Source organism: Alexandromys fortis, unplaced genomic scaffold, assembly GCF_014885135.2.
Source record: "Alexandromys fortis isolate MF-2015 unplaced genomic scaffold, M_Fortis_MF-2015_v1.1 scaffold_74, whole genome shotgun sequence".
In the NCBI taxonomy this organism is placed as follows: domain Eukaryota; kingdom Metazoa; phylum Chordata; class Mammalia; order Rodentia; family Cricetidae; genus Alexandromys; species Alexandromys fortis.
The window spans coordinates 3,233,560-3,260,412 of NW_026068008.1; the positions used below are offsets into that span (position 1 = coordinate 3,233,560).

Genomic DNA, 26,853 nt, shown 5'->3' on the forward strand with positions numbered 1-26,853 from the left:
CATCCATTCTCCTTCAAATTTCCTAGTGTCCTTATTTTTTCAACAGCTGAGCAATACTCCATACAAAAGTACCACATTTTCTTTATTCATTCCTCACTTGAGGGACATCTAGGTTGCTTCCAGATTCTGGCTACTGCAAATAAAGCTGCTATGAACAGAGTTGAGCAAATGTCCTTGTGTGTGATTAAGCATCCTTTGGGTATATGCTCAAGAGCAGTAGAGTTGGGTCCTGAGATAGATGGATTCCCAATTTACTGAAAAACCACCAGAGTGATTTTTCAAAGTGGCTGTACAAGTATGCACCCCATCAGCAATGGAGGAGTGCTCCCCTTGTTCCACACCCTCTCCACACACCCTCTCCAGCATAAGCTTATGTTTTTTATCTTAGCCATTCTGGCAGGTGGAAGACAGAATCTCAGAATCATTTTGATTTGCATTTACCTAGTGGCTAAGGATGTTTAACACCTTAAGTGTTTCTCAGCCATATGAGACTATTCTATTAAGAATTCTGTTTAGATCTGTACCAAACTGTTGTTGGATTTTCTTTTTTACTCTAGCCCCATGTTGGGATGCCAAAATGTTGCTGTTGTTTTTCTCCTTTTACTGTTTTGGCTTTGGGGGAGAGGGGTCTGCCAACCAGTTCCCAAATAAATCACACATAGAGGCATATATATACATTTTTCTCTGCTCCCCTCCCTGCCTCTCCCGTCCTTGCTTCAACCCTCCCTCAAGGTCTCCATGCTCCCAATTTACTCAGGAGATCTTGTCTTTTTCTACTTTCTACTTCCCATGTAGATTAGATCTTTGTAAGTCTCTCTTAGTGTCCGCATTGTTATCTAAGTTCTCTGAGATTGTGGTTTGTAGGCTGGTTTTCTTTGCTTTATGTTTAAAAACCACCTATGAGTGAGTACATGTGATAACTGTCTTTCTGTGTCTGGGTTACCTCACTCAAAATAATGTTTCTAGCTCCATCCATTTTCCTGCAAAATTCAGAATGTTGTTATTTTTTCTGCTGTGTAGTACTCCATTGTGTATATGTACCACATTTTCCTATCCATTCATCAGTCAAGGGGCATTTAGGTTGCTTCCAGGTTCTGGCTATGACAAACAAAGCTGCTATGAACATAGTTGAGCACATGTCCTTGTGGCACAATTGAGCATCCTTTGGATATATACCCAAAAGTGGTATTACTGGGTCTTGAGGAAGGTTGTTTCCTAATTTTCTGAGAAATCGCTACACTGACATCCAAAGTAGCTGTACCAGCTTACATTCCCATCAGCAATGCAGGAGTGTTCCCTTTTCCCCACAACCCCTCCAGCGTAAGTTGTCATCAGTGTTTTTGATCTTGGCCATTCTTTCAGGTACAAGATGGAATCTCATAGTTGTTTTGATTTGTATTTCTCTGATGACTAAGGATGTTGAACATTTTTTTAAGTGTCTTTCAGCCATTTTAGATTCCTCTGTTGAGAGTTCTCTGCTTAGGTTTGTACCCCATTTTTCTAATTGGATTATGTGATCTTTAGGTGTCCAATTTCTTGAGTTCTTTATATATTTTGGAGATCAGACCTCTGTCTGATGTGGGGTTAGTGAAGATCTTTTCCCATTATATAGGCTGTCGTTTTGTCTTGTTGACTGTGTCCTTTGCTTTATAGAAACTTTTCAGTTTCAGGACATCCCATTTATTAATTGTTTCTCTCAGTGTCTGTGCTGCTGGGGTTATATTTAGGAAGTGGTCTCCTGTGCCAATGTGTTCAAGTGTAGTTCCCACTTTCTCTTCTATAAGGTTTGGTGTGGCTGGCTTTATGTTGAGGTCTTTGATCCATTTGGACTTGAGTTTTATGCATGGTGATAGATATGGATCTATTTTCATTCTTCTACATGTCGATATCCAGTTATGCCAGCACCATTTGTTAAATATGCTTTCTTTTTCCATTTGATATTTTTTGCTTCTTTATCAAAAATCAGGTGTTCGAAGATGTGTGGGTTGACATCCGGGTCTTCTATTTGGGTCCATTGGTCCTCCTGTCTGTTCTTATGCCAAAACCAGGCTGTTTTAAGTACTGTAACTCTGTAGTAGAGTTTGAAGTCAGAGACTGTGATGCCTCCAGAAGTTCTTTTATTGTACAGGATTGTTTTGGCTATCCTGAGTTTTTTGCTTTTCCATATGAAATTAAGTACCGTTCTTTCAAGGTCTTTGAAGAATTTTGCTGGGCATTGCGTTGAATCTGTCTTATTCTTAATTATATATGCTTGGCCTTAGCTTGGCTTGTTTCTAGCCAGCTTTCTTTAAAGAATCCCATTTACATTTTGCGTCTGGGCTTTTTCCTTTTCTTACTGTGTACATCTTACTTTCATTCTTACTCCATGGCTGGCTGTGTGTCTGTGTGTCTATGTGGCTGTGTGGCTGTGTGGCTGTATGACTATGTGGCTGTGTGGCTATGTGGGTGGCTGTGTGGGTGGCTGTGTGTCTGGGTGGCTGTGTGGCTGTGTGGCTGTGTGTCTGTGTGTCTATGTGTCTGTGTGACTGTGTGGCTGGATGACTATGTGGCTGTGTGGCTATGTGGGTAGCTGTGTGGCTGTGTGGGTGGCTGTGTGGCTGTGTGTCTGGGTGGCTGTATGGCTGTGTGTGGCTGTATGGCTGTGTGTGGCTGGGTGGCTGCGTGGCTGAGTGGCTGAGTGGCTGCATGGCTGGCCCCTAGTGTCCTCCTCTCCTTGTTCTTTCATCCCTTCTCCCAGATTTCCTCTTCTATTTATTTTCTTTGCCTGACAGCCCTGCCTCTTCCTTCTCATGCCTCACTATTGGCCATTCAGCTCTTTATTAGACCATGTGTTTTAGACAGGCAAGGTACCACTGCTTCACTGAGTTAAAAAAAAAATGCAATATAGAAGAGCGCAACACAGTTTTGCATCATTAAAAAATATACCACAGCATAAACAAATAAATGTAACATCTTAAAATAATATTCTACAAAACCGCATTATATAATTGGATTATTTGGTTTGTTGAAACCTAATTTCTTGAATTCTTTATACATTTTGAAATCAGCCCTCTGTTGGATGTGGGGTCAGTGAAGACCTTTTCCCATTTTGTAGGCTGCCATTTTGTCCTATTGATGATGTCCTTTGCCTTACAGAAACTTTTCAATTTAATGAGGTTGTTTTAGAATATTTGTTTATACTATGTGAGGATGTGTCACTGTGGTTTGTTTAATAAAGAACTGAATGGCCAATGAGTAGGCAGGAGGGAATAGGCAAGATTTCTGGGGAGAGAGAGAACTCTGGAAACAAGGGAGGAAGACAGGCCAATGAGAACCGGAAGAAGTGAGACATGCCACAGGGCAGAGGTAACTGAGCCACATGGCAGAATACAGATTAAAAGAAACATGTTCATTTGAGTTATAAGAGCTAGCTGGGGATACGCCTAAGCTAACGGCCAAACTTTCATAATTGAGCTGGTAGCCCAAAGAAAAATCCAATTACATAAGGTCCCATGTATTAATTGTCAGTCTTAGTGCCTGTGCTATTGGTGTTCTGTTCAGGCAGTTTTCTTCTGGTCCAATGCATTTGAGATTATTTCCAACTTTCTCTTCTATAAGGTTCAGTGTATCTGGATTTATGCTGAGGTCTTTAAGTTAAACTTGAGTTTTGTGCAGGGTGATAGATATGAATCAATTTGCATTCTTCTACATGCTGACATCATTTTAATATATGTAGTCTGATAAGATACAGAGGGCTTTTTCATTTTTTTTTAAATCTGTTGAGACTTGCTTTGTGATAAGAATGTGGTCAGTTTTGGAGAAGGTTCCATGAGGTGCTAAAAAGAACATATATTCTTTTATATTTGGATGAAATGTTCTGCAGATATGTTAGGTCCACTTGAGTTATAACATCCATTATTTCTCTATTTAGTTTCTGTCTGGATGACCTGTCCATTCGAGACAGTGGGGTGTTTTAAAGGCTCCCACTATTATTGTGTGGGATTCTATGTGTGATTTATGCTTTAGTAATGTTTCTTTTACAAGTGTGGGTGCCCATACATTTGGGGCATAGATGTTTAGGATTAAGATGCCATCTTGGTAGATTTTTCCTTTGATGAGTATGAAATACCCTTCTCAATCTCTTTTGATTAATTTTGAATGGAAGTCTATTTTGTTAGATATTATAATAACTACACCAGCTTGCTTCTTAGGTCCATTTGGTTGGAAAACCTTTTTCCAATCCTTTACTCCGAGGTAATGTCTATTTTTGATGTTGTGGTGTGTCTCTTGTATGTAGCAAAATGATGGATACTGTTTTTGTATTCATTCCGTTTGAGCCTGTGTCTTTTTATTGGCATAAAGAGTCAACTGATAATGATAGATAGTAATGACGAATGATGGTTAATTTTGTTGTTGTTGTTGTGGTGGTGGTGGTGGTAGTGTGTGTCTGTCTGTCTGTCTGTCTGTGTTGTCTGTGTGTTTCCCTACTTTGGGTTTAGCTGGTGTGGGATTATTTATTGCCTGTATTTTTGTGGGTATAGCTAACGTCCTGGGTTTAGACTTTTCCTTCTAGGACCTTCTATAAAACTGGGTTTATGTATAGATATTATTTTATTGTCATGAAATATCTTATCTTCTCCATCTATGGTGATTAACAATTTTGCTGAGTATAGTAGTCTGGGCTAGTATCCATGGCTTTAGAGTCTACAAGACATCAGTCCAGGCCCTTCTGGATTTCTGGGTCTCCGTTGAGAAATTGGGTGTGGTTCTAATATGTCTGCCTTATATATGTTGCTTGGCCTCTTTGTTCTATATGTTTTGTGTTTTGATTATTATGTGGTGAGGGGGTTTTCTTTTCTGATACAATCTATTTGGTGTTTTGTAAGCTTCTTGTACCTTATGGGCATGTCTTTATTTAGGTTAAAATTTTCTTTTATGATTTTGTTAAATATATTGTCTGGGTTTCTGAGCTGGGTTTTTTCTCCTTCTTCTATTCCTATTATTCCTAGGTTTGATCTTTTCATAGTGTCCAGATTTCCTGGATTATTTGTGTTAGGAATTTTATAGATTTAACATTGTCTTTGACTGATGAATCTATTTCTTCTTTCCTGTCTTGAACACCTGAGATTCCCTCTTTCATCTCTTGTATTCTGTTGGTGATGCTCCCATCTGTAGTTCCTGTTCACTTACCTGGATTTTCCATCTCCAGGATTCCCTCCCTTTGTGTTTTCTTTATTGCTTCCATTTCCATTTTCAGGTCTTGGTTTTCTTCATCTGTTTTTTTTTTTTTCTTGGCTTTCCTTTAGGGATTTACTGACTTCTTCCAATTCTTTGTCTTTTTCAATTTCTTTAGGAGATTTTTTTTTCATATTCACTTTAAGGACCTCTATCATCTTCATAAAATCATTTTTAAGGTCATTTTCTTGTGCTTCAGCTGTGTTGGCATTTTCAGGTCTTGCTGTTGTAGGGTAACTGGGCTCTGACAGTGCCATATTGCCTTTCCTGTTATTGTGCTTTTCCACTGGAGTTTAGGCATCTGGATTTGGGGTGATCACAGGTCTAGGTGTTGATTCCCTGCATTTGTCTTTGTTGGATGGGTGTTTTGCTCCTGGTTTCTCTTTCCTCTCTGGTTTTATGGCCTAAATGGCCTGCAGTTCTGGTGACTAGCATGTCTTTATGTCCAGTAGGATGTACCTTCTGGGGTTTTGGGAGGTAGGAGTACCTAGGTCTAACCTGGCCTCTGGTAAAGGCAAAGTCTTCTTCCAAAGTTATAAACCAAGATATATACGGAACCCAGGGGAGGGAGGGAGTGCAGACTGGGGTCCCCAGATCTGATCGGGCAGGCTTTAAAAGGGGTTTAGTAGGCAGCGGGCAGTTCCTTACCTGGGGTTCCTACATTAGCAGGGACTAGTTTCTAGTGCTTTAAACAATAAATTATTTAACCTTGCAATAATCCCTTAACAGGAGGTTTCAAAGCAATACTGTTAGAAGAGTCTGGAGAGAGGACTCAGCAGGTAAGAACACTGGCTGTTCTTCCAATGGACGAGGTTCAATTCCAGCACATACATGGCAGCTCACAGCTGTCTACAGTCCAGTCCTGGGGGAGCCAATGCCATCTTGTGGACTCCTTAGGGATTACATAGTGCATAGTGCACTAACACACACACAGACACACACACACACACACACACACACAAACACCCATACACCTGAAAAGAATTTAATTTTTTTAAAAATATAGCTAGTAAACAAAGAATTTAAACGAAGACTTTCTGAACTGAAAGAGTACACTCTTAAGGCAATGTAGTTGAAGACTACCTACAACATGAACCAATTGTGTTTTTAACTATCTACGACATATTCTTAGTTTGTGTGTGTGTGTGTGTGTGTACACATATGTACATACATAAAATTCAAGGGCGAGCATTTAGAAATTCCTCTCCATTCTTGGTAATGACTCACATTTCACATAACATTTCCTTGCTATTTAAACTTTTTAAATAAGTGTTACTTTTATAATTTGTAAATAAATTCTTTGAAAAGTCCTGATCACACAGTTAAGCATTTATTCATCTTCTAATGTCAGGGTACTCTTCAATTAATTAAACCCAGAAACTCTAAGTGATGTGAGACTTTTCTCAAAAACTAAATCCCTCTCAATTCCTAACAACTGCTTGCATTTCTCTTCATGGCATTTTATATGTCTCTAAGACAGAAATGTACCAAAACCTTCCAGTAAGCCCTAGAATTAAAACTAGTGGATATTTTCAGCTTTCTTACTACTCTAAACCACTCCTGGTCAATTAGGAACAATCCTGTCCTTAGGAACAGCACAGGAAAAAAAGAGCTCAACTCTCCTGCTCAAGCAGTTCGTGGGCAGTCAGAGCGAATGCCAGCCTAGGCAGCAGTGAGAGGCAGCTGAAGCCGCAGTGTGCATTGTGCACACTGCCTATCCACGCATCCATTCGGTAACCCTGATGTTCAGCCTTCACTGGCAGCTGGACAAGACAATGGAATCATGTAAAAATGCACCTCCACACATGGACGTGAGTGTTTCCAGAGACGATCCCACAGGCTGGGGTCCCGTTCAGAAAGAAAGGAGAATGAGAAAGAGAGCTGAGTACTGTCACTCATCTCTGTCTCTCTCTCTCTCTCTCTCTCTGTCTCTCCCTCCCTTCCTCTCTCTTTCTCTTCCCCCCACCCCAGGCTCCAGGCACATGAAACCTGCTATTTTCTGCACCTGATGCCAGGTCTTGGCTATCCTTGGGCTATGCCCTCAAGCTGGGCCAAAAGCAAGCCTTTCCTCCTTAGGCTGCCAATGGTGAGGCGCTTGCTCACGGCCAGGAGGAAAGGCACTGAGACTGCAGATATTTACTGACACCCACCATAGGGAGCACCCACACTGTGCTCAACACTCGGAACAAACCAGAACAAGAGAGAAAAGCTCATTCGGTTAGAGGAGAGAGCCAAAGAAAACTTTACCTTACTTAACAGGTACTAAATTATATTGTCATATTAGAAATTACCAATGCCTTGAAGTCAGGATTAGACATGGCATGGAGCCTTTGTTGTTTTGAGTTTTCTATTTCTCCCGTGAAAAAAAATTAGTTTACTGTCTTGCTGAATTGCACATTACAACCTGCAGTTATAACAGAGACCTAATAACTTTTTTTACAACATTTTTGGGGGGGAGGGGAATGCCACAGGGCACATGTGGAAGTCAGAGAACAGTTAGCAGGAATCAATTCTCTCCAGGTCAGCAGGCTTGGCAACAAAAGCCCTCCCACCCCCAAGTGACATTTTAAAATAACATTTTCGTGATTTCATTATAATATAAACCCAGGCCAGTCATGATGACATATAGGAGGTAGGAGATTCACAAATTTGAGGCCAGCCGCAGGTGATATTAGGGACCCCGTCTCAAACAAAACAACAAAACAAAATGCCTATTGTTGGAACTGTGTTAGAGCTTAAGCCCTGCAGTACACAGCTTAAACTGTGGGTTTAGCCAACAGCACTGCGAGATACCCCAGGGAAGTACTTTAGTACACCTTTACGGTACTTACAGTAGAAGTGAGACAGTGATATCCCATGTAACTCCTCCCCAACCTCATAGCCTCTATTCCCCACAACCTCAACGGGGTGTGTATTTGCTGCATGGTGAAACCCCATGGTTACAATAGCGTCTCACTAATGGAGCAATGAGATTTCATGTAAAGAACAACTTGATTCTGAAGGCATCACTGAAAAGCCAGCTCACTAGTTACACACAGAGCCAACTCAATTACAGTATCCTAGTCTAGATGCTACAAAGGCAAGACACTAAAACGGAGGCTACTTAGCCTCCTTACGACCTCCTCCCCAAGGCATTTCCTTCCCACTAAAGCAAGACTTCAAGAACTGTAAACAAGAGACTGGTGAACTACATGTCTCAATCAAATGCATTTACTGCGTAGCAAAATAATGTGATCTAAGCTATGTTAGATGAAGAAAAACTGTCCTTGGAGACTCCATGCAGTATGAGCTGGGCAGACTTGGCCAGAGCAAATGTAAGCTGGGGCTAATGTAAATGTAAAATGTCCTGGGGCTGCCAGGAAACACTTTACCTCCTGGAAAAACAGAGCACCCAAATTAGAACCAAATTCAGAAGGACGGGGAATATGGTCAGATCCTAGATCTTTCCTCCACTAAACTGACTACTACTGGTTATATGAAACCCACAGATATGATTAAAACAGGGAGGTTACTGCAGGCATTATGAGGTGGGGAGTATGAGGAGGACACAGTTTATCACTGCCAGCTTTGAAGACGGAAGCAGCAGCTCCTAAGTCAGAGCACTGTGTCCCCACAGGAAGAAAAACCGAGGAAAGTCACTCCCCAAAACATCAAGAATTGAAACTTTCAATATCTCCTTAAGACTTAGACACAGACTCCTTAAGAACTCCTACTATGCAATCTTGTATAGCCAATATGGAAATCAGTGCGCAGGGCCTCATGAAGATGGGAATTAATCTACCTCAAGATCCAGCCATACCCAAGGACACTTCATCATACAAGGACACTTGCTCAACCAGGGTCACTGGTGCTCTAGCCATAATAGCCAGAAATCTGAAACAACCCAGATGTCCCTCAACGGAAGAATAGATAGTGGAAAATGTGGTTCATCTACACAATGGAGTATTACTCAACCATTAAAACGTGAAACCTGCAGGTAAATGGATGGAATTAGAAAAATCACCCTGGGTGAGGAATCCCCGACCCAGAAAGAGGAATATGGTTATGTATTTCTCTTATATGTGGACATGAGCTTTAAGTCAATGATAACCAAACTAAATCCATAGAACCACAAAGGCAGAGAGTAAGGAACTAGAGGGAACAGACAGGGGGAGGTGCAGCTGGAAAGGAAGATTTAGTGGGGAGAGGGAAGAGAGAGGGGACTGAAGGAGGGGATTTGGGGAGGGACAGCTAAAATAAAGGGCCATTTGGGAGGTGCTAGGAGAACCCAATATAACAGAAGTTTTCTAAAATATATACATAGATGAAGGCAATCCAATAGACATCACAAATAATGGGGGAGACAGAGCCCCAACTGGCCATTTCTTGTCACCAAACAAAGCTTGCAGTCCCAGGACTGAGTGACATCTAACTGAGTTCCTGGCTAAAGGAGTCTCATGGGAATCCAAACTACCCCAGCTGTTGCTATGACTACAGGTTGCTCCCCACAAACTGGCAGCCCCATAGCTGAAGACAACGCGACACAACTCATAGACCATGGAGAAGTCAAGCTGGTGCCTATATAGCTACATTTTAGCATATTTGGTACAGGAAGGTCCTCTGCGGGTATCAAAGAGAAAAGTAAACACGCACCCAGCCTCAAACCCTTGATCTAAAATGGTGTCCTGCCTGCAGGATATGTTAAGAGCTGAGGTGGCAAAGAGCTTGTGGGAGTAACCAGCCAATCTCTGATCTTCCTTCCCCTGCAGCCGACCCACGGGCAAACAACTGCAGAGAGTGAGACCTAGAAACACTCTACCCTTCAACAGGAAGTCTCTATGCCTCCCTTCGGGGTGAAGCCAGGGAGGAAGAGGTAGAAACAGTGTCTGGACCAGAGGACACCAGGAGAAACAGGCCCTCTGTGCTGACATGAGCGAAGCTCCTAGGAATTCAGAGCCGGAAGCAGCAGGACCGGCTTGCGCATGCCTGCACCAGACCCTCTACATATATATTATGGCTTCTGATTTACTCTTTCGGTGGTGATGGAACAAGTGGATCTGTTTCTTGGGCTGTTCCTTCTGTTTGCTTTGTCAAATTCCAATGGTTTTAGTTCTTGTTTTATCTTTTTATCTTTTATTTTATCTTACTATTTTTTTTAAAAAAGAACCACTACTGTCCTGTAAGTAAAAATTTGTGTTTTAGTCACTATATGTGACAAAAATCACAAAACTATGTCCTAGAGTCCTTCCCATCGTTGGATCAAAGAAAAGCTTTGATACTAAAATGATCCCTTGATCCGGAGAAATGTCCACATGTGTAATGTTCCGTAACCAAATCTAATTATTTTTTAAAATATCCCAGCCTTGTCCTTATGCCTATTTCCACTACTTCGTGTATCTAAACGTTTTATTCTATTTTACAAGGGTTCACCTTTCCATCTTACACTTCCATTTCATACAAATGGAAAAAAAAAATTTTAAAGAGGGCATTTTTGGAAAGTGAAAGTGAAACACTGACGGCCCAAATCACACACTCAGCTCACAGCAGCAATAACTGCCATTCACTGTCAATCCCCTATCCATTCAGCTAGGATATGTTTATGACAGCCCTGGAGCCCTTTCCCCGCGGGTCGCAGGGGTCGCCTCATGGGCCCCACCCGCTAGCTCGCCCAGGATGACGCGCGAGAGTGCGCGGAGCGAGCCCACCCAGCAGTAAATGCCAGGGTAAAGAACTCGGAAGTGAATGAAAACTTAAATCACGTGCTCCGCTGCGGGAGGCCAAGGGGCGGAAGCTACACCGGGACTCCTTCCCTGAGTCACTGGCACAGCTTCACCAGAATGGGGGGATGGGGAGCATCCCGCCCGCCCCCATGCTAGCCGGACCCCACGATGGCCCCGCCCTCTGTGCGGCCCCTCCCTGATGGCCCCGCCCCCATGCTAGCCCGCCCCGTGCTAGCCCCACCTCACGCTGACCCCGCGTCGGGACGTGCGCCGCGAGGCCCACTCACCGGTCCGTGCTCCGCCTTCCGCTGCAGCTCCGAGAGTCGCTCGAGAGCGCTCGCGAAGCCGCCTGAGCGCGCCAGAGGAGCGGAGGAGTCGCCGACCATGCTCTCGGAACCACTCTCCGTGCTTGCATTTCGAAAGGGCTTGGAGAAGAGAAGCGCTCTTAGGAATCGGCTCCCTGCAGCCCTGGCATGGTACCCACACAGCGCCGCCATGACGCCTGCGTGACCTCTCACCTCTGGCCTCTTACGCACGTTCGCGGGCCAGGGGGCGGGTTGAGGAGAGCCCCACCTACTGCCGTAGTGTGGTGTGGGCGTGTGGCTTGTGTGGCTTGTGTCCTGAAGGCAAGGCAGCACGGAGAAGGCGTGTGCCTTGCAGGGGATGCGGTCTTCAGCGGTCTCCTTGATTATCTTCTTGGAGTCGGAAGCCCCAAGCTCGTCCGCGCCTCCTGTCCAGCACTTTTGAATTTGTCATGCTTGAGACTAAGATGTTTAGTAGCCGCCCTCCAATTTTGTAAGCTCCAGGAAGGAGATTGCCTTTGCAAATGGACATAAAGTTGTTTGTGAAACTGGTGGCAGGTCTGTCGTTGGGCACTTCTGTCGTCAGTAACCCGCACTACAAAACAATCTGAGAAGTTTTATCCGAGATACCTACCATCCCTTCTCGTGAGTTAAGTTTCAGAATGTGCCCAGGTATAGCACTTACATAACCGCACACAAATACTTTATATTTTTTGTTTGTTTCTCTTCGGCATAAATCCCCAGAATTTGTCCACCGCCTGACAATGTGTTTGCCAATTAAGTGGGTGTTCTCATCTAAGAATCAGTTTGATATTAGCCTACAAATTACTAAATCTGGGACATGTGCCACAGTTTTCTATGTAGTTTGCTAACAAAAACTTTTCTTTTGGACTCAAGGTCTCATGTATCCCAGACCGGTCCTGAGCTCACTATGTAGTGGAAGCTGACGTTAAACACATGAACCTGCTGCTTCTCTCTGGTGAGATTTCACAAGCACTGTAACCACCAGGACAGACCCTTTTCTACTACTTTTGACTGTGAATTTAAATCTTACTCCATGTCATGGGTGTAATAGTCCTTGGGATGCTGCATAATTTTGAGCCACTTAAGCCTCACCATTAGTAGCCTCTGTAGGGAGACTCCTAAGAAGTCAGTCAGTGCTGGAAAGGGACTCTATCCAGGTGGGGTCTCACTCTACACATTTAAACTCAATTCGGCTGACAGCTGTGTGGATTCTTGTCTAAAATGCCATTCTCTATGGCTATTGTTACTTCCAGTCCCTTCCAAAAACAGTGTGGCAAGTTGTAGAGCACGGCCAGTGACAGTTAAGAGCCCTTCGTAGTCCTGAGTAACCTTTGTCTTGGGCAATGCACTGTCATGTTGCTGATTTGATTTCCCTGTGTAGGAGAGTGTAGTGATATCTCATTTGTACTTTAATAAATAAAGCTTGCCTGAAGATCACAGGGTAAAACAGCCACCCTGGTCAGTCTTAGAGACCAGGCAGTGGTGACACACCTTTAATCCCAGTAGCCACACTACTTTGCCACAGAAACCAGGCCGTAGTGGTGCATGCTTTTAATCCTAGCCCTAGAGAGGAATTTAAGAAGGGACGAGCTCTCAGACACAGCCTCATTCTGAGATTCCTGGAGGCAGAATCGCAATTTAGGACTGAAGCAGAGATAAGAGCCAATGGCTGGCTGTTTTGCTTTATTGACTTTCAGGTTGAACCTCAATATCTGTCTCTGGGATTTTATGAATTGTGTTACAGTGCAGCAAACTGATAACCAGAGCCAAGTTTAAAGAACTGCTTTATAAACTAAAATCTTACCAGCGCTTGCCTGGCATGTCAAGGCTCCAGATGGTCTTCAGTATGAAACCCACAGGACAGAACAAATGAGGTACTAAGGTCCCATCTTTAATGAGTAACGTCATATTCATGTCCTGCCTCACCTAGAGGATAACCCCGGAAGACTAGCAGAGCTGTTGGGGGGACAACTACAGCAGCTGCTCATTCTTCCTGATGGTGGGCTGTTTGCACTCAGTAGAAGTAGGATAGACCTTAAAGTTTTCTTTTTACTTGAAGCATCAAATGGCGGATTAGAAAAGTGGGGATTCATATACAAGTTTTTTTAAGTACTTTTATTTTTATTTTTTTTAAAAGACTTTATTTATTTATTCTGTATACAATATTCTGTCTGTATGCCTGCAGGCCAGAAGGCACCAGATCTCATTACAGATGTTTGTGAGCCACCATGTGGTTGCTGGGGATTGAACTCAGGTCCTCTGGAAAAACAGTCAGTGCTCTTAACCACTGAGCCATCTCTCCAGCCCCATATACAAGTTTTAACTGGAATTTCTCTACACAGTGGCTTGTGCTCATGGATAAGCCATGGGTTGTCGAGAAAAAGCCAAGTCCCATCATGAGAACCTCATAGTAAAACTATTGCTGAAGACACTGCCCATATTCACAGAACATGAGAAACCAGGTAATGCTCCATGCACTAGAAGGTGCTCTGCACACTGCTGAAGGGCAATCATCAGTTCAGTCAGCTGTAAAATCCAGTAGCTACCAGCATGGCAGACTATGCCCGTGCATGCGTGCAGCGGTAGCGTGAATGTTACAGTCGTTTTGCTGCGTGGACATAGCATCAAAGTGCCCTCTAAATTCCTCCTAATCGCAGACTCCTGCAATTCTCAGACCATCAGAAGTTTCCCAGTACCTCTGGCGTGCTCAGCCACAGTGGGACATCTGCATCCCTATTCCACCCCCCCAGGCTCAGGGACCATCTTGTAAAACCTGGTAAAAAGACTGTGAGACCCAAGAAAGCACAAGGCTTTCTTGACATGACAGGATCGCTGCACTGAAACAGCAGCTACGACTGCCCAAGCGGGGCCTGCACAAGACCCTAGCTTTCTAAACGGGGAAAGGGGTCCTTTGGCCCAGCTCTAACTCAGGAGCTATGGGCAGTTGCTAGCTTCTCGGGGAGGAGAATCAGGTTGTTTTTTAGGGTGTGGCTCCTGGTAGGCTGACTACACAGCACAAAGTGGAATCAATGGGGATTAAATTAAAATTAGAAAAAAGACATGAAGTTGGGGGTAGGGATGTTGAAGCAGATATGGGAGTTGAGGGGAAGCGTTAGGAGTAGATATAATTAAAATATATGCAACCCTCAACAATTTGTTTTTAAAACTGAAGTAGTGAGGAGATGAGAATGTTGAGCTGGGGCTCAACCTGAGCTGAGTAGTGAGACCCTGTTCCCAAAACAAACTGGTAGGGGTGTGCATGTGATCCTGTACCTGGTAGATTGAGGCAGGACATCCTTGGCTACATAGCCAAGACTGAAGCCAGCCTGAGCCGTATGAGACCCCGAAAGACAAAACCAAGTGAGTCAGTGGAGGGACATCTCCAGGATTCTTGCCGACACAGCACCAACAGGAGCACCTACTGCCGGGACCACTGTCACTCCCTGCATCGCCCCCACCCCCACCCCATTACACTTCCAAAGTTCTTCATGTGCACTGTGCAAGTGTTCCGAGAAGGTAGCAAAAAAAAAAAAAAAGGAATAAACACACTCCACAGCCCCATCACATCTGGCTGTGGCCTCATCTACCATTACATATTACATATACCCCACCTCATGCCCAAGACCACCAGTGTGAAAGGCAGTGCTCACTAAAACCTCCATAAAAAGTAGCTAATAGTGCTTCGGTGGAGGTGACTTAGAGGTGATTAGAAATTTATGCCTCTTGGGTTGGGGTGTAGCTCAATAACAGATCACTCACTCTACAATCTTAGGCAAGCCCTGGTTCAATCCCCAGCACCACATAAAAATAAAGGAGGGGGGTGGACAGTTATATGGCTGGGGCAGACTGTGGGGCCACTGGCAGTGAGACCCGGATTTATCCCTACTGCTTGTACTGGATTTTTGGAACCCATTCTCTTTGGAGGGGTGCCTTGCAGTGCCTCAAAGCAACGTGCTAAACTTTGTTAAGCCCCATGGGAAGCCTTACCCTGAAGAGGAGATGGGATGCGGGATGGGGCAGAAGGTGGAGGGGATGGAAGGAGGGGAGGGAGCGGGAACTGGGATTGGTATGTAAAATGAAAAAAAGATAGTTTTAAAAAATAAATTAAAAAAATAAAAGAGAAAATATGCTTAACTGCTCAGAAAAGTCTGAAAGAAAGATCCAGGCATGTGTAAGATATGCTATCACACTAAAGACATTCAGCACCGTGGAGGAGAGCATTCTGGGATTGGGGTATTAAAAATTAGTCATATTGAAAAGCAAGCCGAGATGTGAATGAAAACTAAAGTATGTGGAATTGAAGGGGTTTTAATGTGTGTTCATCTGTGTGGGGGTGCACATGTCAGCACGCATGTGTTCATCTGTGTGGGGGTGCACATGTCAGCATGCATGCTGGATGCCATCTATGACTTAGCCCCTTTCTGAGAGTGGGAAATACATAAAAGAACCCATACCCAAATTACAGTCTTTATTGCTTTCAAACTCTTCACAGAAAATAGTGTATACTTTAAAAGATCCAGAAATAGTTCAAATTAAACACTTTTCTGCATTCCAATAATTGCTTTGAGTTGCTAAAACCATAATCCAGTTAATGAGTTCTGTCTTCCCATTAATTTCGTGAGGTTCTAAACCATAAGAATTCCGGCTAGATTTACCACAGACCCTGTGCGTTAGGGAAACCGCATGTGGAAGGCCTCAGAGATCTTCTCTCCCATTACAGGTATGGCCTTAAATAGCCAAGATTTCACAAATATTTGAGGTTTCTCTTTTGCTATTTTCTTACCCTAAAAAACACAAATCCCAGTAAAGTGGTCCTGACCTCTTAGGAATATTTCTATTAGTTGCTATATTTCAAATTTCTGAAGTATCTGTGAATTCATAATGAATTTCCCACAAATATTTTGAATATTTCTGAATATTCTAAAAATTAGTGTTTAATTTTCTTTTTTTGTTTTGTTTTGTTTTTCGAGACAGGGTTTCCTCTGTGTTAGTCCTTAATCATTGTCATGATGTTTTCACATGAGGCAGGGTTCTTACAGTAGATAAACTTTTTAGGCTAAGTGTAGGAAGATGTCCAGAAATATGTTTCTCTAATTTTTTCTTTCATACTGATTCCCCAAGTTTATCTATATCGTACTTACCCACCACTGTTGTTTCCTCATGTGAGAAATCTCTTTATGAAATCTGAGTATTTCTTATGAAGAAAGCTGCCATATTACTCTATTTTTGCCTGGTTACAAAAACAGTGGGTAAGACACCCAGGAAGTAATCTGTTGAAAAGATGTTGGATTGGGGGGAAAAAAGTGGTTATACTGAAAAATCACAATATTTCTCTAAAGAGACAAGTTTCCAGGATACCAGTTGATTTTGGAATACAAATTTTATCCAGACCATTGACCTCTTAATAAATCGAAACCTAGACTACTGATACACAGACTTTATTGAGATTTGTCACATACAATAGAGCATCCAAGTAGCAATCAACAATGGCAGCACGTCATTTTGTAACGACTGACACTTGTGGCTTTTCAAATTTGGTCTGCAGAAACTTTATCCTCAATTAAATCTAGTCATGCTTTTGAAAATGCTTTAGGTCACTCCAAGCTTGGCAATTAACATTTGGCGTGGACAGTGATAAAATCACAATAGATAAATACCAGACAGACCTCGTAGCCATGAACATAGACAGCAGAAGGAAATGGTAGTGAGTCAGTAGTTAACCACAGTTACGGGAGGAGCTCAGAGACATCTGGAAGCCTTGATCACAAGCCCCACGACCTCTCCGAGCAGGGGCCGTATCTACAGTACACTCTGCATCACTGACGCACTGAGAACACGTACGTGATGAGCTCATTTGTATTAATGCCTTACATCCTTCGGAGTCAACAATACCTTAGTATAAAAATATTCAAGTCGTACTTCTCATAGAACTTTCTGTGCTTCCTAATGGGTGCTAAATGGATTTAATGGAGGCAGCAAGTTTCCCTGCGGTGATGGATTTTAGCATTTTTACAGCTATCTAGACCTAAAGACGTTTTAGACAAGTGTGGTCACATTTCAACTTATAGTAATATATGCTTGACTCACAATGATAGATTTTGTCCGTTTACCTGAAATTAAATTTTAATCTTATAAAAATGTGTAAGAGTGGCATAATAAATAATCAGGATGTTGAAATGGTAGCTGCTAATCACCAAGGACATGGGGGAACCCCACACTCACACCACTGGCAGACTGAGTTTCTGCATGGTTTTAACTTACAGAACTACTCAAGTACACACACACCTGTTTGCTTTAGTCTGGTGTGCTCAGAAACCCAAGATATGGTCCACATACAAAAACTGTTTATCCAAGAAAAAAAGAATTGTAGCTGGTGGTTTCTCCTTTAAAAGTAACAAAATAATTCCAAAACTTTTAACTACCAGAATTTAGAAGAACCATTTTAGTTAGAAATCAAGTATAACAGACTCAAAAAGGAAAAATGACTCGTATAGAAAAGGATCTAAAAGAATACCAGATGTGGAGTGATTCTGTAAAGCCAAAGCTGAGGTGGCCCACAGCTTCCTGTCACCCCTGTGTGCCTCAAGGACTACCAGAGGCTCTGGCTGCCGTCTCCTACAAAGGGCGTTTCCCTGGTGTGGAGGCGAGGGTGTTCCCACTTCGTTTCATTCGCAAACTATTTGGTCAAAGAAATAAGTAAAGCTAAATGAAAGCACATCTGGTGGAAATCTGTGGCCATGAACGCTGACGAGATGTGCTTGATGTCCCTTGCAGCACCTGGCAGTGGGCAGCAGGATATGTTCCGGAACTTAGGGCAGGGCCTCTGTCTGCGCTGGAGGGGGCTCGGTGGCCTCGGCACTAGTAGCATTCGCCGTGGAATTCAGGACCTCTCCAAAATCACCGCCAGCAGGCTTGGCTCCCCCTACTTTAGACTTTAAAAGTGGGGAAAAGAGAAGACATCATGAAGCAAAATTAATCACCTCTGCAGAAAGAAACTCTAACCTGACTTTCAGTAGCAAACTGGGCCTCTCACGACTATGTCCGTGTGGATCTACGTGCTGATGTACCACTCGGGGTAGCTTAACCGTGAGACACAACAAACGGAAGATAAAAGTATCTTTCCTGGTGCACTGTAGGGTTCTCAGCCCTTTCCTACATAAGTCTGCCTACAGACTCAGCATCATCTGGGGGCTCGTCAGACACGGAGTGTCAGAACTGGAATCGTAATGCCAGAGGGACCCCGAGCGACTTCTTGTACACTAGAAATTTGTGACGCCCTACTCCAACCTCCCAGGCCTGAAACTGTCAATCAGTATCAGTTTGAATGCTACATATGCCTGATTTTTTTTTTTTTTTCAAAACGCCTAGATGGGTGTGGTGGCTCAGCCTATAATATCAACACTCGGGAGACTAAGGCAGGAGGTCTGCTGTAAGTCTGGTCTCTAGCCTGGGCTATACTGTAAGTTCCTGTGATGCAGGAACCAACTGTCTCAGGACCAATCTATCTATCTGTTACTAGTATGTCACTTCATGCCTCTCAGTGCTCGCTGCCTGTTACATGTAATGACTGAGCTACATGAGGAACCAGCAGTGACCAAGAATGCATTGCTCAGTGGATTCAACTTGAACTTCCGGTTTCCCCAGTCTTAACTCACTGGGCAAGTCTGAGAACTGGAATCTAACTGAAAGTTTTCTGCCATCCAAGCTTTGACTTAGATAAATCTGCATAACTTATATGCATTACTAAATTCACCAAAATGTCTTTAACTATAAAAATTGTTACAACTTCTGGCAATTTAGCACAAGTAAAGGAACTCTTCACAGTGGGCCCCTCTTCCATTCATCTTTCCTCTTCAGACGAGCCAATGAAACCCTCCAAGAAAATAACCTTTATATTGTTTCGCTTCACTGCTTGCTCCATAAAATTCTAAGTAAAAGTAATTAAAATATTATGTATCTTACTATTAAATTTAAAGATGTAAAAAAAATGTTCAGCAGGAGCACCTCCAAAGCTGACTGGCCCAGCACATGAGCTGTGCACAAGCCAGCCTGCAGTGCACAGCATACCGCTTACTCCAGCACATGAGCTGTGCACAAGCCAGCCTGCAGTGCACAGCATACCGCTTACTCCAGCACATGAGCTGTGCACAAGCCAGCCTGTGGTGCACAGCATACGGCTTACTCCAGCACATGAGCTGTGCATGAGCCAGCCTGCGGTGCACAGCATACGGCTTACTCCAGCACGTGAACTGTGCGTGAGCCAGCCTGCTGTGCACAGCATACCGCCTACTCCAGCACATGAGCACGAGCCAGCCTTCGGTGCACAGCATACCGCCCACTCCAGCATGTGAGCTGTGCACGAGCCAGCCTTCGGTGCACAGCATACCGCCCACTCCTGCACGTGAGCTGTGCACGAGCCAGCCTGTGGTGCACAGCATACTGCCTACTCCAGCACATGAGTTGTGCGTGAGCCAGCCTGCGGTACACAGCGTACCGCTCACTCCTGTCTCCCTTCTGTGCTTTGTCCCATTAGAACCCCTGAATCCTTCACTGTCCTCCTTACCGAGATCACAACTACTGCCTCTCAGCTGCTCTTCCTCCAGGTCTGCATGGTACCCTCAGCTGTCCCTGTCATAGCCACCCACATACCTAAAACTACAGGAAACTGAACCCATCCAAAACTGCAGTGCACAGACATGTTGATTCAAAGCTTAAATGACTGTATGTATAATTTGGCAAAATTATCCTAAGCATATGACTACAGATTTCTTTAGCAATAACTATTTGATATACTTTGAAAAGTTACTTTGGCGCACGCCTTTAATCCCAGCACTCGGGAGGCAGAGGCAGGTGGATCTCTGTGAGTTCGAGACCAGCCTGGTCTACAAGAGCTAGTTCCAGGACAGGCTCCAAAAACCACAGAGAAACCCTGTCTCGGAAAAAAAAAAAAGTTACTTTTTATGTTTTCATCTGTGCTGTACAGTGATGTCAACTTGACACAAACTATAGTCACATGAGAGGAGGAAATCTCGACTGAGAAAACGTCTCCATGAGACCAGGTTATAGGCAAGCCCATATAGGATCTTCTTAATTAGTAGGTGATGGGGGAGGGCCCCGTCCATTGTGAGTGTGGTCACCCCTGGGCTGGTGGTCTTGGGTTCTATAAGGCGGCAGGCTGAGCACATCATGGGGAGCAAGCTATGTTTAAGTTCCTTTTCTTCCCAACTTGCTTTTGGTTATGGTGTTTCATCACTAAGACATCATGTTTCATGACTAAGAAGACATCATCCGAATGATGCTAAGTCGGATTATGACCAATGAACTATACTGGCTGGAATCTATAGCAACAATAGTTAATATAGCAAGTGACTGGGCAGTACTTCCTCATCTCTGGGATCAAATCAAATTGCTGATTTCTGACGAGCTATTTCAAAAACTAAGAAGACAGATGTGAAGGAAAGGCAGGGAGAGTCCAACAGGCTTGAGAACTGAGTCACAGCAAACCGTGACTCCTCGCAATGCAGCCTTTTTGCAGATGAAGACAGCCAGTCTCATGTACCAATCTGGAAACATGAGTGTGATGTATGTTTGTATTCATCCAGTACACACCATGGTACAAGCCAAGGACTATGGAGGCCCCTAAGCAGTATTATTGAACAAAATGAAGGATCCCTGCAATCGTGGGTTCACAAACATGAAACTGTAAGACTGTGTGTACAGTGAGATTCTACAAAGAAGAGGTCCAAGCTAAAATCCAGATCACTGCAGTGTCTGATCTTTCAGTAAGCAAATTCCGCCTTTTCATGTAAGAAACTTTTTTTCTTTTTGTTTTCTTTTTGTTGTTGTTATATTTTGTTTTTGTTTCTTTTTAAGACAGCATTTCACTGTCTAACAGTCTTGGCTGTGCTGGAACTAGTACTGTAGACCAGGCTAGGCCTTGAACTCAGAAGTGTGTTCTGAGTAAGATACCTGGCTATGTAAGATACTTTTAAGAATAAGTGATTCTTCTGGTGTTCTGAATGACTAAAATAAATATGAGTTCTTTTTAACTTATGTTCTTGAATAAGGTCTCTCTGTAGCCAAGGATGGTCTTGAACTCACAGCCCTCCTTTTCTATTTCTCAAGTGCTAAAATTCCAGCTGTGTACCATTTACATAAATGAGACTGCCAGGCAAGTCTCGCTTATTTAAAATAATAAGATGTCAGCTCCAAACTATATCCAGTGCAGTGAAGAGGTCTGGATAAAGGACCGCCACCCAGGCTGCACACAAACACTGAAACAGAGCATCAGGAGTTTCACTAGGCACACATGGGACCATTTGTGACTCAGAGTTCACAGAATCTTTTGGACTGGTTTGCTTGTTTTCTGTTTTGGTGTTTTTGTGACAGGGTATCACTCCGTAGCCCAAGATAGCATCAAACTCTAGGCAATGCTCTTGCCTCGGCCTCCAAGTGCAGAGATTAAATGCATGAGCCACTTTGCCCAATCCTCAGGATTGATGACTTCGCCATAATTTGGAAATAACACAATTTATAAAGCTACTCATTATGGAAGAATGTGTACCTCCAATGGGAAATCAAAGGAGACAGATATGAACAAGATACACTTTATAAATGTGTGAAATTGCTAAACAATAAGAAAATACCCTTAAATAGAAAAGACAGTGACTAATTTTTCATATTTTAATACCTATTATCAATATTAAAATACTAATATTTATATTAAGTCTAATATTGTGTGATTTTTAGATGAAAAACAGCACAAATTCTTGTTCAATTATAAGAATATTTGAAATAAACAAATGTCTGAAAAATTGCAGTTTTATGTTATCAAAAAAAAAATCACAAGAAAAAGAAAAAAACCTACAAAATCATGCAGTGTGTATTAGTGACGCACAGGGTAGAATTCTTAAAGTTCTCTAAAGCTTTATGGGAATGACGGAAGGTGGCAACAGTGTCATGAAGACAGCGCACCCCTGTACTTACCTTTAAGTTTTCAACCTTTTCTTCAAATGACTTGAAAGTTGGGGAGTTTCTATGAAGATAGAAAAAAATAAAATTACAACCACTGTGAAAAATACAAAAGTCTCTGAAGGATCAGAAACGACTGCATTTCTCTTTGCTGATATTCATAATTAGCAAGAGTGGGTATTTATCTGCATATATGTGCATAGGTATCGACACATACACTTCCTGTGTGAACCAGCTTCTGGGCTAATACTTCTACATCTGCTTTTAAGGTCATGAAGACTGTCACTCTGAGATATAAGTGATACTGTCATATAAACAAAAGGAAGAAGGCAGACAACACCAGCTCTGTCACCTTCCTAAAGACTCACCAGAACCAAGAAAATGCCACTGTGAGATCCCCTGAACTTAGCAGGATACTTTAGAACTCTGATTTAGTGCCTCATCCTGTGGGCTAAGATTCCCACAAGAGCACACAACACACTACACCATCGAGACAAACTGAGATTCCATTACAGGGACCCTAATTCCAAAAGAATTGTGTCAGACAGAGAAGGGACCCAAAGAAAGCAGAGAGCTCAGAAACGTATCTCTCCTCTACACATTAGGCTTTTGTCTCTCACCCATGGGTTCCTACATAGAACCTTAACTACCAACCCTGTTACAACATTAGAAGGGCACAGAGGGGACCAAAGCCAGTGGTTGTTACATGTGACACCCCACCTCCCCCACCCCAGGCCAACTGTATTAGCAGCTCCCAAGAACACACTAGGAAAATGAACTCTCAGCCCAACACCTACTCTAGATTCAGAGACTCTAGGGGTGGTTCCAGCGTGCAACAGTGTAGCTACTCCTCCAGGTGCTTCCTGTACAGACTAAAGTGCAAGCCAGGGATCTCTACTGTTCCGGAGCCTCTGCTCCCCAGGCGGACTAAATGAGGGCTGATTACCAGTGCCCGCTGAGGAAAGCTGGCTCCAAAGGCCACTCTAGGATGAGCAAAGCAGAGTGGGAGGCTGGAAGCTAGGGAGGGGTTGAACCAAAGCTCACAGAGAAGGAACAAAATAACCCTGAACCACTAAGACAGCTTCATTCTACACTGGCATGTGCTTTCCAATTCAACTGGTTTCAAATAGAGATTTTATAGTAATTGAAATAGTAATTCTTAAAAAAGAAAATCATGTTTTGGATCTCATGAATCTATCCCAACATTGTAAGAAAAGCAACTGCAGATTGTAACAGTGTTAATGCACAGGTTGTTAGGAGACATAATTCTAGTTCCCTAGTCAGTGGTTTGAGTATCCATACATCGGGCAGGAAGCATCTTGTAAGGACATACGTTACCTCATAGCAGGCATGCTAATCGAATGCTGAATGGAGCGTATACTGAGAGGCAGCATTAAAGGAAGACAGAAACAAGTTAGTATGCAGTGATCCAGCACAGAAGCTGCCCCACTTTCTGATTAGCGGAGCTTCTGATAGCTCATTCTTTAGGCACTGTGAACAATCGTCTACTTTTTGAAGTGAGAGGGTGACATCAAAGCTATGCCAAAAGAATTTACTTCCATTCACAAGTCAATACCAACCAAATCATATCAGCGCTAATAGACAAGTATGTCCTCTCCTGGCGCTGTGAAAACCGTCAAGTGCGTTTACCCGGATCTAGAAGGCTCAAGGCTCAGAAGCCAAATCGTAACCCAAGGAACAGCAGAAACTGAGAATGGAACGTGGATCTTCAGGAGTCCCGATTCAAGGTTCACCACCTCCCCTCAAAAATGAAGTGTACACACACACATACACGTACACGCACACGCACACATACACAACCCTGAAGGGCCACAGTGGCCATCTTTCTCCAGGTATCTATTTCAGTGCTGAAACAGGCCAGTTTCTAAATCTATCACCCATTTGGTAACTAAGCAATCACAAATTCAAAGCACTCCTTAGCAGTAGCAGCATCAATTCTTCACTAAGAGAGGCTTACACTTGGTCTCAAGACTTCCCCGAAGATCGTTCAAGTACCATTCAGCCCTCTGTATTCTGGGGTTCAACTTCTACCCCATAACAGTACAGTCTACTGCAAAGCTTTTGAGCCTGCTCTGAGCTACCTTCCCTAGACAATAGCTCACTAGCCGAAAATATCTTCATTTTGGGGCTTCTAAAGAATTTTTTTTAAAAAAAAACTTTTGTTTTGGTTCAAACTGTTAAGTAATCTTTCCTTTTGATAAAGTGAACAGTTCAAATATTAATCCTTAATGACATTCAAAAGAGTTTGTGAGTTTATGACTAAGACTGTTGTTACAGATGGCAACGTGTTATGTGCTATCGAGTCTAGCTTGACATATACTATCTTACATACAGCATGGTCTGGATGTACAGAATGCACACTCTGGAACAGAGAGAACTGGGACACCGTCGTGCCGTCTGTCACACAGGAAGTTCTCCAACCGACAGAGGGGCGTGTGCTGTGACCGCACCCAAGGCATGAATACCCTGGAGGAAGTCACCAGTTCTCTTCTACTTCATCTTTTCCAGTCCACTATTTCCCTATTGTAGGGCACAGAGTAATGAAAACAATCGTAAATTCTTGTACAACATAACTTGAACCATCCCATGGATTTCCTTGGGCTCTTCTAAAAGAAAGAGCCGGGAAGAGCCAACACCCACGAAACACCTGTGACACATGGGGGAGCACCCTCAACCCTTCTAACCCCTGCCAATCTGCAGACTGTCAGCACTGAATGGAATGTGGGAACTCCACCACAGACAGATCCTCAAATCCCACAGGACGCGGATCTCTGAGCTGGGAACCATACCAACTTAAAGGCTGTGGAGGAATTGCCAGATCGTGAAAGAGCCGTTAGAACTCAGAGGAAGCCTGTTTGCCAAGAAAAGAGAAAGGGAAGCGTGGACAGGGTTAGGAGGGAGAGAGGGTCTGGTCGGTCATGCAGGTACACCTGGGTAGGAGGGGGCGCACTTTCGTATTGCCTAGTTGGCCAGGTGCTACCTCAATTTCCAAAGCTTTTTGCTTTTCGAGGAGTTGGGCTGGTTTGAGTGGGATGGGTCTGGGCTTGCCTCTCCCGCACTCCTTGGTTTACAACACCGTTGTTATATTTGTGCAAAGCTTTTCCCTTTGCACTAAGCTAACACATGCCAGTTTCTGTCCCCCCCACGAAAGCACCCTTCACCGGAACACCCACTTCAGGAGAAGCTACTAGACTCTGGCCATGGAAGGTGAGTAATGGCCAAGTATGATGAATGGATTGTCTGTGGGATTCAGACACAGTTTAACAATAATAACAAAATGAAGTAACAGTGGGTAAAGTCTGAGTTTTTTAAAGTCCCAGACAAATCTAGCTACTGTTCCTACAGTCACATAAGAAGTTTTATTTCCCCTAGCAGCCAGGTGGCTGGGTTTTCTCACCAGCACACAAGCTAATACATATTAAATATGCCTCAGACAATATATATAGGAAAAGACAAGGACCTGTTTATAATAAGACTTATTTTGTGGAAAAAAAAATCACTGGGCTAAATCTGAATACTATTCTGTAGTATTTCAAAATTCAAAAACAAAACAAAACAAAAACCTCTTAAAACAGAGAATGAGATCAATTGCCAGAGATGGCTTTGAAGTCAAGGTCTCTGCTCCTGAGAGCCATCTTAGTGGGAAGGTACAGCTCACATGGGACTCCAACTCCAGGAGATCTGTCACCTTCAGACCAATGCACATAAAATAATGTATTTTCTTTTAAAGCTGAATTACTTAGTTTTTTCCTAGTCTGATACTGTTGCTTGGTCTTTCCATCTCTACAAATCAGGATGAACAGAGAAAGAAAGAGAAAGAAGGGCTATGCAGAGAGCAGCAATGGCTAATGCGTGGGTGCCGGCCGCATGGCAGGCATGGCTGCAAAAGCAATCTCACATGGCTCTCAGTCTCCTCAGACGTGAGCAATACCCAGGGATCAGGAGTCACTCTCAAACGCAGTGCTCTTGGCAGAGAGTCAGCTCTGGGTCCAGGACACTGGATTCGAAACCTAACCATCAGCCACTTACATTGGCTTTGTAGCCTTCAGGTCATTTACTGTCCCTCTAGCTCAATGTTCTCCCAACTATAATATCAGAACAGTAACCACGCCTACTTCGGAAGTGCTCAGATCTTCTTACCCAGCTTACAACCCTGAGGCATTATCACATCATTTTCATAGTCAATTATGTCGCTAAAGTTTCCAGTATCAGCAGTTCTTAGTCCCAGCCCTACAGGCTAGGACAAGGCTATCATTTAACAGCTCCATCAGAATGAACGAACACCTTGGCTAACTGAAGGGGGGGGGGGAGTGGATGCGGAAAGTGGAGGAAGTTATTACTACGATTCAGTTCCTAATTAAAAGATATTGTTTCGTGGAGAAGGAAAGATATTGTCTTTTCCCACAAAGAACAGAAGTTTCCAGCAAAAAAGAATTGTCTAGAATGACCCTAATAAACCCCAAAACAAATTTTAAAAATTGAGATATGTCTATACATGAAGAAATACTTATTTGAAAGGAAAACACCCTGTGAAATAAACACAAAATGAATTAGCATTTCTTTGTAAATATGAAAGAAATGAAACAAGATGAATTATTCCAGAATGCCATGAGCCCATCGGC

At 43.2% G+C, this 26,853-nt stretch overlaps 2 protein-coding genes and 1 long non-coding RNA gene across 7 annotated transcripts in view; 1 reads left to right on the forward strand and 2 right to left on the reverse strand.

Annotated features, from left to right (window-relative positions):
* Nucleotides 1–11,704, reverse strand: part of Mrps28 (mitochondrial ribosomal protein S28) — a 130,690-nt gene extending 118,986 nt beyond the window's left edge. Inside the window, exon 1 of the mRNA XM_050161729.1 lies at nucleotides 11,201–11,704. Coding sequence (XP_050017686.1) covers nucleotides 11,201–11,410 — 210 coding nt within the window. The 5' untranslated portion in view covers nucleotides 11,411–11,704. The remainder of the gene's footprint in view (nucleotides 1–11,200) is intronic.
* Nucleotides 1–26,853, forward strand: part of LOC126513379 (uncharacterized) — a 1,096,546-nt gene that overhangs the window by 269,087 nt on the left and 800,606 nt on the right. The window lies entirely within an intron of this gene.
* Tpd52 (tumor protein D52) overlaps nucleotides 16,662–26,853 on the reverse strand; it is a 93,601-nt gene continuing 83,409 nt past the window's right edge. For all 4 annotated transcript variants that reach the window (XM_050161725.1, XM_050161727.1, XM_050161724.1 and 1 more), the window contains exons 5-6: nucleotides 22,226–22,274; nucleotides 16,662–18,171 (exon numbers count right to left, since the gene is read on the reverse strand). In XM_050161725.1, coding sequence (XP_050017682.1) covers nucleotides 18,049–18,171; nucleotides 22,226–22,274 — 172 coding nt within the window. In that variant the 3' untranslated portion in view covers nucleotides 16,662–18,048. The remainder of the gene's footprint in view (nucleotides 18,172–22,225; nucleotides 22,275–26,853) is intronic.